Here is a 17014-nt window from a genome sequence, read left to right as displayed (position 1 = left end):
GTAGCTTTGAATTTACTAGTATTATCAGGTGGGGTAGAAAAATTTTCTTTCTGTAGGCTATTAGGTGAATACATATTTTGCATAGGGTAGGGGGTTGAAATGCGTGGGGGTAGAAAATTAGAAGAGCTAGTGCCTTGAATGTGTGTAGTAATATCTACTCGTGTTTGTAGCGATTCTAAGCCTGAATCTTTTGTTGGGGTAGCCTCAACGTTAAATGTTGGCTGTAGCGTAGTACTAGGATTAACAGTGTACTGTGTTTCTACTAAGGGCCACTGCGAAATAGCAATATTTTCTGCGCCTCTATGAGCATTAGATTTGGCTATATTATGCTTATTATATTGAGTATAATAATCATCAATGTCGTCTGGAACTACGTAGTTCTCAACTAACTCTTGTATTTTCTCTTTTTTCGGGTAATAAGGTACTATATGATTTCTATGCACTGTTTTCTTTTCATTTGTGTTATCATGCTGTATTTCATATGTAGTATTAGTTAGCATTCGTTGTACAGTGTAAGGGCCTGAGCGTAGCTCTTGTAGCTTTTTAGACTTTATTAGTCCTTTAGAGTGATTTTCTAATAGTACTTTTCTACCTTCAGTTATAGGCTTTCCGAGTTTAAATTTATTTCTATACTTGTGCGCTTTATTCGTAGTTTGTCTACATTTAGTGTAGGTATTCGAGTATGTAGTTTTAAATGTATTCTCTCATTTTAACATTTCGTTAGATAATCTGTTTAGTAACAATTTCTCTATCTTTTTGTTATTACAAGTTTTTTTACTATGTGAGTGTGGCGGTAGATTACAACGATACTCTGATGTGCATTTCTTTTGATTATCTCGTAGTGGTCCTAACTTTAGTGATAAGGGTATTTGCGGTTTCGCTCCGAATAGTATTTCATAAGGAGTATATCCCGTACTGTAGTTTACTGCAGTATTGTTTGAAAATGCAAATTTACTAGTGTACTCGGACCAATTAGGTCCACTTTTACTAATAAAATGTCTTAGGTAATTAGTCAAATGTTTATTTTGTACTTCTACTTTGCCGTTAGTCCACGGTGAATAGGCAGTTCGGGGGCATAGTGTAATTCCCATTTCGTTTGTGTAGTGAACGAAATCATTACTAATAAAAGCATTGCCGTTATCATGTACTATTTGTTGCAGTATACCAAATGTAGTTATAAATTTCTCTAGTTGACATACTGTTTCGAGAGCTTCAGCATTCTTGCTAGGGTATACTTGTATAAATCTAGAGAAAGCGTCTACTTTTACAAGACAAAATCTATTTCCTTTACTAAGTGGTCGTAGTGGACCTTTATGATCAATATGAATTGTATGTAGGGGTATAGCTTCCAATTGTCCCCATGGTTCTAAGGGTGCTTCGTTCAAGTCTTTGCGTGCTGACTTATTAGTTTGGCAATTTAAGCAATCTAACATTAACATTTCAATCCATTTAAACAAACCGGGCCAATAGAAATATCGCTTAACTCTTTTGTAAGGTGTGCTTTCTGCTCTATGACCACTAAGTTCATGCGTATGTGCAACTTCGAATATTTTTATAAATAGTGAAAGTGGTGCACATATCCTAACGTCAAAAGAGCCGTCTTCACAAGGTTCGGAATAACAGAGTAAATCATATTGACTCTCTAGAAACAACAAGTTGAAATTACTTCTATAAGTTTGTAGTGCTTTAGATTGTTTAATAAGGTAGTCCTTTTCTGGAGCTTTGCCTACTTTTAACCAATCTCTAACTTTATCTATCACGGAGTCGTTTACTTTTTCTTCAAGAATATTATCAGTGTCAAGATTAGCGTTTTTTGCAAAATCTGTAACTTTAGCTGGTAAAGCTAATGTACCTGTGCGGACAACCTTTTGTGAGATGTTTTGAAAAGCTTCTGGTTCAATAAGTTTCTTAAATTTTGTCCGTCTGATATAGTCGGCTTATTCAGCTATTTCAGCTATTTCTTCTATCTCGGAATAGTAGTGATTATTACTTATTTCAGCTATTTCTTCTATCTCGGAATAGTAGTGATTATCATTCTCGCTAGTTAGTTCTGAAGTTAATTTCTTTATTTGATTTATTTGTGTGCCGTAGTGAAAACAATCAGAGAAACTGTGTATAGCATTACAGTGTTCATTTATGTAGTCTGGTGCATCATCTACGCTAAAGTCATCTTCATCATTTATATTAATAAGTTTCTTTCTTTCGCCTTTGACTTGAGCAATAATTGGATAACAGTCGTTAGCTGTTGCGTCCTTATCGTCTTGATGCAATACAGAATAGTTAACTTTTGTTCCGTTAATATGAAACTTTATATCTTTAGGTATTACTTTGTGTTCTAGTCGATAAAGTTTAGCATCTGCTAAAGAAACTTTTCGGCTAAGAATATCAGGGAACGCTAAGTTTTTGCCTTCAGTGTATATAATTTGCAAGTTTTGGAACTTAGTTATTACAACTTGATACTTAAAGAAACGATGTGACATTTGTCCTCGTCGTGACCAAAGAAATAGAATTGGCCTGTGATCACAATATAGGTAAATTGGAAAAGGGGATCCCATAACATAAAAGTCATATGTTTGTAATCCAGATGTTATTCCGCATAGCTCTCTATGTTGAGGGGACATCTTTTGTTCAGCTTTATCAAATACTCTCGAGTTTGCTGAAGTCATACGTTTTCTATCAGGAAAATCTTGTATAAGAACACAACCTGTTCCTAAATTAGATAAATCAGCTTGTATATGAAAGGGATAGTCATTAGAAGGAAATGCGTTAGAAATGTCGTGACAGAATCTTTGTTTAGGGTGTGTGAATACCTTTTCCTGTTCTGGTAACCACTTGAATAGTGTTGTATCTTTAGTTAAGTCATATAGAGGTTTTGCATCTATGTGAAAGTTCAAAATATAGGTGTGAGAGAAACCCATCATTCCTAAAACTCTTAAAACTTCTGTTTTCGATTCTGGCGTATTTAAGTTTCTAATATCATCTATGCGCGAAACAATAGGCGATAGTCCGTCTTTAGATATAACTTGTCCTAGAAATCTCACTTTTCGTAAGAAAAACATTGTTTTATCGGGGGCTGCTTTAAGGTTTGCCTTTCGAAGCAAAGAGTGATACTCTTTTACTATTGTGAACGTTTCTTGTTTATCTTTAGCTTGTAATAAAGTATCGTCTATGTATGTTATGGCTTGTTTTCGTTTTATAAGAGGTCCAAATGCATAACGCATTAGTTTGCTAAAGAAACTCGGTAATGGTTTAAGACCATAAAATCCTACTTGATAGGTGTACTGTCTGCCTCCTACAATAAAACTTGTAACCTTCTGTGTATCTTAAGTTAGTGGTACTTGATTATGAGCCGATGATAAATCACAACTTGTAAATATAGTTCCGGTTATTCTTGTCTTTAGAACGTTTAGTGGTTCGAGTGGCCAATTAGAATTACTTGTATCAGTTATGGAGTTTAGGTATCTAGCATCAATGACTAGTTTTACATAATCCTTCTTAGGTAATATGATAACGGGATTGACAAACCAACTATTCATATCATCGTTCTCATTGAGCTCTCTGATTATCCCTGCTTGATTTAATTCATCCATTAGTTTTTCTAATTTATCTCTGAGATGAATTGGCATTTTGCTTGGTCGTTGCTTTTTAAAGGTTGCGTCTTTCTTTAGGGGTAAATGGAATTATGCTTAGTTCTGCCAATATCATACTTATGTTGTGAATAGACATCATTATCCTGAAATATCATTTCTATCAACTCAAACAATTCATCATCAGTCAAATCACTTTGCGTGAAATCAAAACTATCTAAGAACCTTTCTAGATACTCTTTGTCTTGAACTGTATTTCTATTTTGCTTAATTACAAAATCACTAACTGCTTTATTTATGATTCGGTTGCTTTGTAGTTTATCTCTAAACTTAGGAAACTGGTCGTTGAGTTAAGGTCTACATAACTCTTTGGCTTCGGTAGAGAAGTCTGTGGCTAGTTCTCTCTCATCTTCTTTGCATCTTTCTATTAACTCATTCTCAATAATTTCGAGCACCTCTTCCTGTTCTGGTGTATTGGTTTCTACTTTTTGTAGTTTATCAATATCATCTTTGCTTGTATACACATAGATAATTATTCCTGAATTCTTAAATGTTTGTTCAATTAGAGTAGATATCTCTCTCCAATCCATTCCGTCTAAACCACAAGCCATTTTTGGCATCGCTATACAGCGTAAATTTAGTCCTAGTGCATGATCTCTCATAGCAAGTAGCGTTGTTTTGATTTTATCAATTGTTGGCTTTTCATAATGATTAGCCTTAGTGATGAGATTATATACTAAGTTTTTATCTGCACTGAAAGTTATTATGTCACCTATATCACCGTTTCTACTTTTACAGTAATCCTTTAGTAAGGGTATTCTTTTGGAGATTGTGTTAGCAAAACCTTTTCTCATTTCTGCATCTGAGGATATTGTGTGCGCTTTAGGCATATTAGAGTCAAATAAAGATTGGGTACGAACATCTACATATCTAATGCAAGAATTGGTTTGAATTTGCTGTCCTTCTTGTAAATTGTTTACTACTGTGTTCAGTATGAAGCAACTGTTATAGTCCTCACTCTCGTTTAGTATTGTACTTGTAAATTTGGCACAGTTTATGATATTGTACCTTTGTATAGGTTTGTCGGTTATATCACACATAGCATAACCTATTATTCCTCTATTTATCTGTATTGGGTGATTCTTTTGATTCTCCATGAATATGGGTAGAAATTCTTCAGGTTGTGGACAAAGTGTGTTCACAAAGACTAGGTCAGTTTTGGCAACATTAATGTGAGGCATGAAATATGTTCCTGGTGGAAATAAGGCTTGACTGGGGTGCTTTTGCTTGTACAGTTGGGTACTTTTCTCTTGCAGAAAGATTGGTTGAGCTATGTTTAAAGCAGTCATTTTAGTTATGTTTGGATAATCTTTCTCATTGTTGAGTGAGCCGTAGCAAATTAAATTTCTTTCAGTTTTTAATTCTACTGCGGGTATATCAAAGTGAAGTGCTTTTAGAAACAAATGGCAAAAATCAATACCTATTATGTTCTGTCTCTGTTCATTAGTGACAAACACTTTATGAGGTACTGTATATTTTCCGTCAGTTTCGAAACTAGATTGGATAGTTGTGTAGCCAAGCTTTCTGATTGATGAACCAGTATATGTTTTTCAATCGCAATTTGTATTTTGTAGATGCAAATTTTGTCCAAGGTTTACTAGTGCAATGTATGTAGGATGATTGATGATAGTGCAAGTTGATCAATCATGAACTCTACTTCTGAACCACTATTATTTTCAATGTCTCCGGTGGCAAAGTGATATAAATTGAGGTTAATTCTTGACTTAGTACTACTCTCTTTAGTAGCGTTCGGAGACTTCAAAAGTTTAAAGGAAAGAAGTCTGTTATGGCATTTACATAGTCATCGTCAACTTCAACGAAACTTTTTTGATTGGTTGTTGCTGAATATTGTTAGGTTTTGATTGTCTTTGTTGTAGATTGTAATTTCTACTTGGTGTATAGAAGCTAGCACTTGGTTGTGGCTGTTGCTGTTGTTGTGGTGATGGTGATTGTTGTTCAAGATTTGGTTCATTATTTCTATATGTGTTTTGCTGAGGGAAGGTTTGTTCGTATGGTTGAGTGAATCTATTGCCATAACTGCTAAAAGATGTATCTTGTTGTTGATAGTTAGGCTTGTTGAACCTTGGATTATAGTTTGAGTAGCCACCACTTGGTTGATAGCCTTGGTTTCCAGGACCATTGAAACTTGTATTGCCTCGTTTGTTCTTTCTATAGTCATTAGAGAATGTTATATTTGGCCTTCTTAGTTCAACTAGTTCCTTTCTCAATTTGTTAACACTATCATCTATCTGTTTCTTTGTGCATCTAGAGATGGAATGACCATTGCTTCTGCAATAATCACAAAATCTAGTACTGCTAGGTCTGCCTTTTATTTTGAGGTCTCTTGGCCTAGAAGTATCTATAGCGTTTACTTCGTTGCTTTTGAAAAAACTGGTTAAATCATTAATTTTGCTCTCTAGTGTTTTAAGTTTATCTAGTCCTGTAGCTCCATTAGGTTTTGTTGTTACAGAAAATGTTAAGTCCTTTACGACTAAGTGATCAACAAACTGTGTCCAAGTTATTGAAGGATTCTCAATAAGTTTCTCGTGCGCTTTGCGTTTTAAATCTTGTGGTCTTAGTCCTCTTATAGCAAAATCTATGTATTTCTGACTTCGTTGTCTTTGTTGGATTTCTTTCTCCCTTCTTATATTGTCATCACCTTCAATATTTGTTGGTATCTTTTCTGGCCAACCTTTATCAACTCCACTTTTTTATTCTATGTAGATAGTTCTTTATTTATTCTACTTCTTGCCTGAATGTGTTCTCAACCTCAATTCTAAATCTAAATTGGTCTCCACCGTCTGTGAATCTTTTTTATAAATTCATCTTTTAAAGTATTCCAATTTGTAGCATCTTTGACTTAACTTTCAAACCTTTCTAGTGCTGTATCAGTTAAAAGTGAGCCGAATAAGGATTGTTGCCTCTCATCATAGCTAGTTTGTGCAGCGGGTGCTGTAGGCCTAGTTCCTAGTGAAAAGGGTATTTTGTTTTCTACAGAGTTCCAAAAAGAAGTGGCATCCTGATTAGGATCATTGCCCGAAAAAGATACAAGTGAAAGATTTGGATGTGTTATGGGAGTTTCAGGTGGGGGAGTAACGGCAGGTGGAGGAGTACTACCACCAGGACTTGTCATTGTTTAAAGTTATTGTATTAAAACTATACTGAAGTTATTGTATTAAAACTATTAAGAACAGAGGAATAGTTTAAATCAAATTCAAATAAGGATTTAAGTAAGGATTTAAAGTTATTGTATTAAAACTAGACTGAAGTTATTGTATTAAAACTATTAAGAACAGAGGAATAGTTTAAATCAAATTCAAATAAGGATTTAAGTAAGAAGCCCTTTGAATAGTTAAATTACACAAGTTAATTTAGTGGCCTCTCTATAATAAGTGAACAAATTAAATTTAGGCAGGCTTCTCTGATAGTTTAAATGAACAAGTTAAATTGAGATTGCCTTTTCTGTATTAAATGAACAAGTTAAATTTATGTAGTCTCTCTGTATTAATTGAACAAGTTAAATTGAAGTAGCTTCTGGGACCACCATCATACTGCTGGTCCGTACATTAGATATTTAAACGACGGGGTTAATCGCGGGACCACATGTGTGACTTGAGAGTTCAACCCCTAGTTCTACTCTTGGTATATAGTTAAGTATTAAAGAAAGTTAAATGCAAATATGAATTAATAAGTTATGTTAAACAGCATCAAATATGAACCGAGCATTAAGGGATAGAATAGTTAAAGTTATAAAGATTGAAATAGCACAAATTAGCACAGGTTGAAATATTCTAAGTTAACTTGTAACTTAAATAGAATTTAAGAGATGTTAATTTATGACTTAGAGAAGTTAAGCTGAACTTACCTAATTTCCAAATTTGTGCTAAGTTAATATTTTATCACTTAGAGAGTTCTTAGTTAAGAACAAGTCACAAAATATTCTAAGTTAGAAAAATATCTCAAGTAAGCTGAGATTGAGCAAGGGAGCAATACGGGAGTATGATTTTAAATCAGAAGTTATCAGGGACCAAAAAGTGTTGAAGTGAAGAGAGAGTGCGTGGTGGTTGAGCGTGCGAGCTCCTTTTATACTTGCGGACACGTGGTTATCTAGTATCCTATTGGATAGAGATAACAGTGTCGACAGAGTTACCAAGGTTAAGTTGGTGTTTTCTACGTGGCGTGACAATATCACGTCATGGTAGTTTTAGTTTGAGTTAGTGATCTTAAAATAGTAGCTTATTCAAAACTACTTAATAATTTGTTCACACGTTAAAATGGACTTTGTCCAAATCAAGTTTGTGGTTCACGCACTATAACGTAAACTCTCAAAATAGCACTAAGATTATCAAATAGTGTTACTGAGTGTAGCACACTTCAGTACACTTGCTAGAAATTTATACAGATTTCATCAATATTTCTCAAGAAAACTTCCATTGTCAAGTTTTTGATAAAGCATTTCATGTTGAGTTAAGACAAATATTTTTTTTGCAAGACTTGTAAAAGTAATTCAAGTTTTGTTCCTCTAACCAAGCATTCGCATGATAGATTAACTAGAAGAGAAGAGAACTAATTAAACAATGCAAAGGCAGCTAGCAGAATCTGAACATAAATCTTAACGAATTTTTAAGTGGCGAGCCGGTGGGAGATTGATGGCCCGCAATTTGCAATTTACATCGCACGGAGCATGGGAGACATGGACGTCAACAGCAGTCCACTATCTCGCCTTTAGTAATATTAGGCTATTCAAACTGTGGGCTAATTAAAATGTTATAAGTATAACTAAGATAGGAGGCGAGTCTCTACTAGTAACCAAAGAGGGGGGGGGGGGGGGGGGGGGGGGAGGGGGCAGATTGCTGTAAAGATTCAGGGTCGAAGTAAATTCTTCTAATAAGAGACTATCGCACAAGTACAGAACTATGAAACAGGAGCTCCAAAACTTGGAAAATTTTTCTAACGCAAAATATCTGAAGTGCTAGCCAAATCGATGATAAGATTGCTCATTATTTGTACAAAAGTCCGGAAAATGAATGCTCAAGCTGAGGTTCCTTATCAAGGCAACCACATATCAGATCATACTTAAATAGAGGTCACGTTGAACTGGAGTCGTCTGAGAAGAGTTAAAATCTAGATAGCGGAGGTCAAATGTCAGGAAATCGGTTCCGATACCTTCAGCAATCTCCCCTTTTCGCAAAAGAGGATGTGCTTAAAAGAAATTAAGCCAGCAACTTCTTGACCGATCAGCGTGTAGAATAAACTGGGGGATAGTCCTTTACCAGGTACGAAAGATGGGGGGAGAGAGGCTGATGGCTCTAAAGATTACGGGTCGAATTAAATTCCTCTAAAAAGAGGCTATTGCACAAACACGTAATTATGGAACGGAAGCTCCAAAACCTGGAGGCTTTTTCTAACCTAAAGTATGTAAAGTGCAGGCCAAATCTAGGATATGATTGCAAAACCTCTTAAGCTTCGGTCTTCTTGTTATTAAATATTTCAATAAAGTTGCTCAAAACTGTGCGAGAGAATTTGATAAGGAAATATTTATAGTTTGGGTTCGGATCAACGCTGAATGATAACAAATACAGCTGACTTCACTTAGTTGTTCAGCAGCAGTGATATTGTTTTTATTGTTACAAAACGTTGTAAAAAACAACAAATTTAAACAAATATATTAAAACCACGAAGTTTTTTTTTAGAAAACCACTAAAATGAAAGCCATTAAAATCAATAGCTTTCAATGGAATTAAATAAACACACTAAGTTCTTCTTCGATGGGAAAGAAATGATAATTTTCATTCATAGGTCATTGATAAATCAACACAATAAGTCTTATGGCAATGAAAAATTCATTGAGACCACGAAATTTTTGAGAAAACCCATGAAATAAACGTCATAAAATTCAATAGCTTTCCGTGGAGGCTATTAAATACGCTAATATAAGCATAGATGGGACAGCAAGGATGTTTGTTGTTCAAAAGTCGTCTACAAGACATTACAACCTGTCATTGACTATGAAAACTGCAACAAATACAGTCAAAATCCAAAAAGTTCAGTGGAAAAAAGCGAGAGGAAAGTGTCGAAGTCATTTCAACCAGAAGTTTTTCTCTATAAATTTATTGAACGATCCATTGAAAGTCTTCTCTAAGCCATTGGGAACTATCAATATTAGGATAATGTAATAAGATTTCAAAAGGAACCAAATTTACAAAAAAATTAAAAATTTTCTAAAAAATTGTGAAAACTCGTGCATCGAAGTCATAAGACCAATAGTGAAAAGATAAAACCGCTAACTAGCTAAATTTTTGTTGAAATAAAAAAGACAGGGGTTCTGTCATTACTATGACTGTCTTACAGTTCACGAAAATAGGTTTAAGTTTGATTAAACTTCAATAAAAACTATTCAAAAAATTTCTTTTAAAGACTTAACAGCCATCAAATTCAGTAGTTTTCAACGGAAGTCAATAAAGACGCTCAATTAAGCCAGGATGTGAATAGAAAGGTTTGTTTCATGCATAGGTAATCAATAAGACATCACAATATGTCTTATGTTTATGAAAAAACAACAAAAGGAGGGAAAAATCAAAAATACTCGAAGAAAATTGCGAGAAGAAGTGTCGAAGCCACTTAAACCGTAAGTTTTTCTCTGAAAACTTAGCTCTGATCCATTGAACGTACTTTCTAAGTCAATGGGAGCCTTTAATAATAGGATAACAGCATAAAATTTCAAAAGGAACCAAAAGGGGAGTTGGCAGATTGCTGTAAAGATTCAGGGTCGAAGTAAAATCTTCTAATAAGAGATTATCGCACAAGTACAGAACTATGGAACAGGAGCTCCAAAACTTGGAAAATTTTTCTAACGCAAAATATCTGAAGTGCAAACCAAATCGATGATAAGATTGCTCAATTTTTGTACAAAAGTCCGGAAAATGAATGCTCAAGCTGAGGTTCCTTATCAAGGGAAGTCAATAAAGACGTTCAATTATGCCAGGATAAGAATAGAAGGATTTGTTTTATGCATAGGTAATCAATAAGACATCACAATATGTCTTATGTTTATGAAAAAAACAACAATTAGAGGGAAAGTTTAAAACTTCTCGAAGAAAAGTGCGAGAAGAAAGTGTCGAAGCCATTTAAACCATAAGTTTTTCTCCAAAAACTTTAGCTCTGATCCATTGAACGTACTTTCTAAGTCAATGGGAGCCTTTAATAATAGGATAACAGCATAAAATTTCAAAAGGAACCAATAATAAGAAATGTCAAAAATTTTAAAAAAAATTGAAATCTTTTGGCATTGATGTCATATAACCAATAGTTAGAAGATAAAACCCTTAACAAGATTAATTTTGTTTGCAGTAGAATGGAAAGGGGTCCTGTTATTACTGAGACTGACTTACAGATCACAAAAATAAGTTTATGATTAGTTAATATAAAAAAGTTCGAAAATTTTTGTTTTCAAAGTCTTAACAGCCATTAGCTCTCCACTCAAAGCACTAGATAGGTTCACTTAATGCTCATTTTGAAACCCATTCCGCCTTTAGTCAGCAAGTTTATGCCAAAATGTTCCAAAAATTTAGTAAAACCTCAAACTGAATCAAAATTTCATTTAAAATTACGAAAACTGAGATACGAATCCAAAAAAATGAGCGATTCCGTGGAAACAAATTTTTTGTTCATTGGGATTCGTTTGATTGTAAATGAGGTTTGTCATCAACGGAACCTCGATATTAGAAGTGACTAGTCTCTAGGTGACTTGAAAAAAAAACAAAAAAAAAATATGTAAAATTTTTAAAAAAACAGCTCTCAAATAGAATTCGATTTTTTTTTAATAGTAAACTTCCCTATGAGACCTGAACTAGTCTTTTTGTTGCCTTTCGTCTATTAGGAACTGAAAATTCGTTTATTTTGTGGCGTTAAATGTAATTTTGAATTAAAATTATTATAGAAAAGAGTTAATTCATCAAAAATTACGGTAAAAGTGAATAAAAGTGAACCGAATATCCGTATTCACAAGAAACTTTAAACCTCGATAACTCCTCGAAAAAAAAAACAAAATTAAAAAAATCTTTTTTATTTCGAATTCTACGCTGGATGAGTTTTTTAATGATACCACTCACATTTCTCTACGATGAATATATCGATCGGCCAAAATTGTCTGAACAAAAAAAACCCTATTTGAGTATGTAGTTCCTCCCACCACAAGTGGGGTCGGAACAATAATGTTATCAATTACTCACTTGGATTGTCACAGATAATAGACGCTTTGTCTGGGTGGTATATTTTGGCTAGTTGTCTGAATTTAGTTTTGATCTCGGCTGAGCTGGCATTGTGTTTCAGTCCCAACACACGCAAACTGCTCGATCTACTCGTTGGCAGACTCCTCATTGTCATGTGCAGTCGCGATCATCAACTAATAGCAAGTTTTAGGAAACTAAAGGCCCCCTTTTTACAAAATCAATTATTGGGCGCTCTATAGGTTTTAGCGGGGCTAAGCTGTTTAATAGCTACGATCCTACCCAAGCTAAGATACCAGATCAGAATGTGTCCAGATCTTAATGCGTTTTCAAGTCTTTCGTGCGTTTTCCAGAACTTCGTTTGCGCCAACGTTTGCGCCCCAAACTGATCTTCTCGTGGTCAGCCCCAGACAAATTTTGTCCCCCAAAAATTTGAGCATAATGTCACTTTTTTACGTTAAAATACTACGATCTGGAAGCTTTCCCTAGATTACAAGTATTTCTGTCACACGACCTGAATATCACAAAGCTTCCTTATCTTTAAATGTGAACACACCTAAGACAGTTTGCACGAACACACTATTAGGAAAAATTTTGCTGCAAAATTTTTGTCTTTTAAAATCTCGACTCATGAAGAAGCAAAGCCCAGGTACAGGTCTGGACTTTTGAAAAGACCGTTCTCGATCATAAAATGGCATGGAAAGACCTTACTGGACACAAATAGTCCTAGCTCGACTTTGGAGCTCATCTCGTCTGAGTCCAGGTCCAAGATTTCTGGACCTAGATCTAAGGCTCGAAATTGCTCACCCAAAACTTTCCCGTATTACAAGGTTCACCGCAGAAAACGTAATCAACGGGTATAACCCATGCAAAATTTTAATGGTTAGCATATTTGGATAGTTTCAGTTTGTGACATCCAGCTTAGTGGGTGCAATTTATTTGCACCCCCATACACTTATGCCACATTTTTATATAATGATTTATCATGTAATGACACGCTTTCTAAAACTGGGGGAGCATACGGTACTGGTGGGCACAAACTGAAAAGATCCAGACAATTAATGAAGAAAGGAACTGCGCCATTTAAAGTATCATAGTTACATATTTTTTGATCAAAAGGACCCCAAAATAAAACAAAAAACTTGTCGGTAATAAAACGACGGTTGTTAGAGACAAAAAATGGTTCAATTAATTCGAGCAATTTTACCAATAGTTCTAATTTTTACTTGGCTATAAAAAATATTCCACATTTGTATAAAAAGTGTCTGTGTTCTATTTTCTCGAATATGAACCATGTGCAAACATATATCGATTTACTCCCGCATGTCGATTTGCTTCAATTGTCGAGAAACACGCTATCTTAACACAAGCTTGAAAATTACTTGATCCATCTTAACTCAACTGAAATTTTTCCATTTCACCATGTTTTTTCTAAAACGAGTCTTTTTTTTCTTTCCAATAACATCAATTAAGTAAAAAGAGAAATTTTTGCACTTTTTTCAGCTAAAAGCTGCTGTACTGTTTGAGCAAAAAATTCAAAAGTTAATACGTCTGATTTCATCAAAACCCACCCGTAATTCAATGCCTAAAATGTTTTAAATTTTAAAAAAAACTCAGTCATGATTTTAGGTTTAAAGATAAAGTGGGCCTAACGCCAAGTCAATATCAGTACCGGCCACATCTAAATACGAATCTTTCGCGTGTCTAAGTCACGATTTGCACGTCTAAGAGCAAGTCTTGACTAAGTCGTGCACCTCTAACTGTAACTTTTTGTCTAAGATTTGCCAGTATACTTTGCTAAGACGTGTATTTCTTAATACATGTGTTGGCTATGACTTGCATTTAAACGTGCGTTAGAAGGAGACTTGGAATATAAAACCAAACGTCAAGAATAGTCAGAAAAACTTCCAAAAAAGACAGTTCTTCTCATAAAGTTTTTCATCAACAGGTTTACATATTTTAAAGTTGATCTGAAAACTTGTCAAATCTGAGCTAATTTGGAGCAAAATTTTGATCTATTATTTTTCAGCCCCCAGTATTTTTTATGACCCCCAATTACAATTTATATATTGTTAAATAGCACGTTAATGAGTAAGAAAACAGCACGTGCGCCTGGGGATCACAAAAGATTTATGCTCATTGAGCTGTGGGGGACGAAAAATAATAGATCCTAAATTTTTCCAAAACGGCTAAAAACGTCTCAAAACGGCCCAGAAACACCTCAATTACGATCAAATTGAACACTTAAATTGAACTTTGGCAAAATAGACCCCTGCGTGTTTATTTACTGCATGGCATGCACCTCGCATCATGTTATAGCAGCTCAAGAGAATGGCCAAAAAAAGTATGAAAATAGCGGTACATTACGAAAACTGATGGAGTTCGAAATTTTTGCTCGAAAACTTCGAGAAGTCAGTTCTGACTTGGGAATCAACTTGCAGGTGCTGCAGAAGTCTTGGCAAAGAATTGTCAGACTTGTCTTGGCAACGAATTGTCAGACTTGCTGCCTTGTTTTAGACATACAGAGTACACATAATTTCATGTAGAGTAGCCAAGCACTGATCTTGACAGTTCAGTCCGGCAAATTTAAAAAAATGACCTGATAACGAAAATCTTGTTGTAAATACTTTAATCTTTTGGATTGAAAGTTCATATAAAATCCGACGACGGTTCCTATGTATTTTCAGTACTTTTTTGTTTTAAGTTAATCGCTAATAAAAATAGCTTTTTACAAGTTTTGAAAAAAAATCCGTCAAAGTTTTCTGTTGGGCAGTTCAAATTGGTAAAATCAGCAATCTACGATAGCGTTAACCTAGTGAACTGATATGGTTGGCTTCTGTCAGCTCGTGCTTTTGGGATTATACAAGCTCGTGACCAGACTCAAGCCTTTTTGGTCAATATAGCGCTCCTAAAAATTATAGCCCTCATTTTGTAGTAAAATTTGAGATCTATTCTGTTATGCCCCCTCACAGTTTAATGGGCTTATTTATTTTACATCCCTAAGGCACACATGCAAATTTTCTGCATACAAACGTGCTACATAACACTATATAAATTGCAAAACTTAACGGGCGGTTGCAAAAAAAACTCGAGAGTCAAAAACAGAATATATCCTAATCGTAGCAAGGCGGGCTGTATGCTACTAGTACACTACTTAGGGGGCTGTAATGGAAGAGACCGTTTTTGGATATATTATGTTTTGCCCCCCCCCCCACCACCAGTAATTTTTACGCCCCCAGTTACAAATCATATGTTGTTATTTAGCAAGTCACAATGTGAAAACTAGCTCGTGCGCCGGGGGGGGGGGGGGGCGTAAAAAAATAAGCTCACAAAGATGGGGGGCCAAAACAAAATAGAAGGCTAAAACAGTTGGATCTTTTTCGTCTGTGCCCCCCCCCCCCAGCTTAGTGGGTGCATCTTATTTGCGCCCTCCAAACGCACGTGCCATATTTTTAAATCATGATTTACTATGTAATAGAAGGTTCTCTGTAAATGGGGGACGCATAATGTAGTGGGTGCACGAACGTAAAAGATCCAAATTTTTACATTAAATTATTAATTGTTTCTTACTATAGCACGTTATTGGCCGAAAGGTTAAAAGAGTTGAATAAGTTCCTGGTAATTTTTTTTTAAAATAAGTAGTCGATTTAGATCAAGTTTATTGTAAAACTCCCGGACTGAACGTCATTTCTTAATCAGCACTGAAAACGTCTTATTGCAAATCTTGAATCAGTCCTGTATTAGAGCTCTGATCATGTCACTTTTTAGACTTGGCAGATCTTGGATCAAGTTTTAAGACTTGGCGAGTTTTGACCAAAACTTGGCAAGTCTTGAGTCAAGTCTTGGTGTGTTCGGGAAATTAGCCGTTAAATTCTCCGATATAGGTCCAGAAAACGCATAAAATAGCCGACATTTTGTCCATAATAGGTCCAAAAAACGCAAAAAATGGCCTACAAGTTGTCTAAAACAGGTCCGGAGAACGCAGAAAATAGTCGACAATTCGTCCAAAATATGTCCGGAAAACCAACAGTAACTCAAAAAAGCTACAACCAAAGCCATTAGCTGCAATTTTTTTCTAAACTTTTTGTCAACACTTTTTTCTAAACTCAGATTGAAAACGCTATTATAGCACTGAAAAGGCTGCAGGTTGATATTGGTGGGCTTTGATACGGAGGTTTTCTTGACTAAAAGCGCCACTTGAGCCCTTAAAATGGCCGCATTTTCGCTTCTGTGGGATTGATTGTGCTGATGAGTCTTCATGACTTTTCTTAGTAAAGCCCAGCTATCTGAGGGGGCGAGGCGGTGAATAGAGAAACTTTGGATCACTTCCGTTTGTGCCCCCCGCGATTCTGGAATTTTTATCGTGTGAGATCTGATAAGATGCTGATGAAAAATTTGTATCGTGTAAGATCCTGTCTGGTCTTGCACGATAAAAATTCTGCCCTACGTGAACTTTAATTGTGTATGAGCTGATAAGATATTTATCAGATCTTATAAGATAATAATTCAATTTTGCTGAATTTTTATCTTATAAGATCTAATAAGCATCTTATCATATCTTACACAATAATAGTTCACGTAGGGCAGAACTTTTATTGTGAAAGATCTGACAAAAGTGACTTTTTGGGCTGGAGGAAAGGCAAACGGAAATGCGGAAATGATGAGATGATCCTGAGAATAAATCAAAAATTTTTACTCCCCAGATTCAGCGTATTGTCATAAGGAAAGCCAACTTACCTGAAAGCCAAACTGCGGTTGTCAGTAACTTTGGTCTTCCGCCTAAATTTTAAAAATTGAGGGGTTTTGTCAATATACTCAAATAGCTCAGCCTCAGCTGATGAAAACTTTGTTTAAGTAGTGTTGAATAGAACAATAGTTAACAATTTTCAAATTTATGACACGTGCTGTTGCGAACTCAATATTCGTGCGGCTGATACAATGCCGCTGTGTTGTTCACGGAAGCCAATCCCTGTCACTCCTCTCCCCACACCGCCTTCTCTTCCAATCCCAATACCCCCAACCCTATAGAAATTGAGTTATCTTTCGCTATGCCCACTCAAGATTATAAAACGGATATTTTCAGTCTGTACCCCGTAATTACGACATGCACATCTTTTATTGACGATGTTGATTTGTTTC

At 35.2% G+C, this 17014-nt stretch overlaps 1 protein-coding gene across 1 annotated transcript in view; it reads right to left on the bottom strand.

Annotated features, from left to right (window-relative positions):
- The window catches only part of LOC142344214 (uncharacterized), a 34316-nt gene extending 17522 nt beyond the window's left edge, over positions 1-16794 (bottom strand). Inside the window, exons 1-2 of the mRNA XM_075395764.1 lie at positions 16613-16794; positions 11879-12051 (exon numbers count right to left, since the gene is read on the bottom strand). Coding sequence (XP_075251879.1) covers positions 11879-12032 — 154 coding nt within the window. The 5' untranslated portion in view covers positions 12033-12051; positions 16613-16794. The remainder of the gene's footprint in view (positions 1-11878; positions 12052-16612) is intronic.
- Between the last annotated feature and the right edge of the window lie 220 nt (positions 16795-17014).

Source organism: Convolutriloba macropyga, chromosome 8 (assembly GCF_964194025.1).
Source record: "Convolutriloba macropyga chromosome 8, txConMacr16.3, whole genome shotgun sequence".
Classification (NCBI taxonomy): Eukaryota; Metazoa; Xenacoelomorpha; order Acoela; family Convolutidae; genus Convolutriloba; species Convolutriloba macropyga.
Note: the sequence above shows the minus strand (reverse complement) of the source record. Positions and strands in the feature narration are given on the sequence as shown.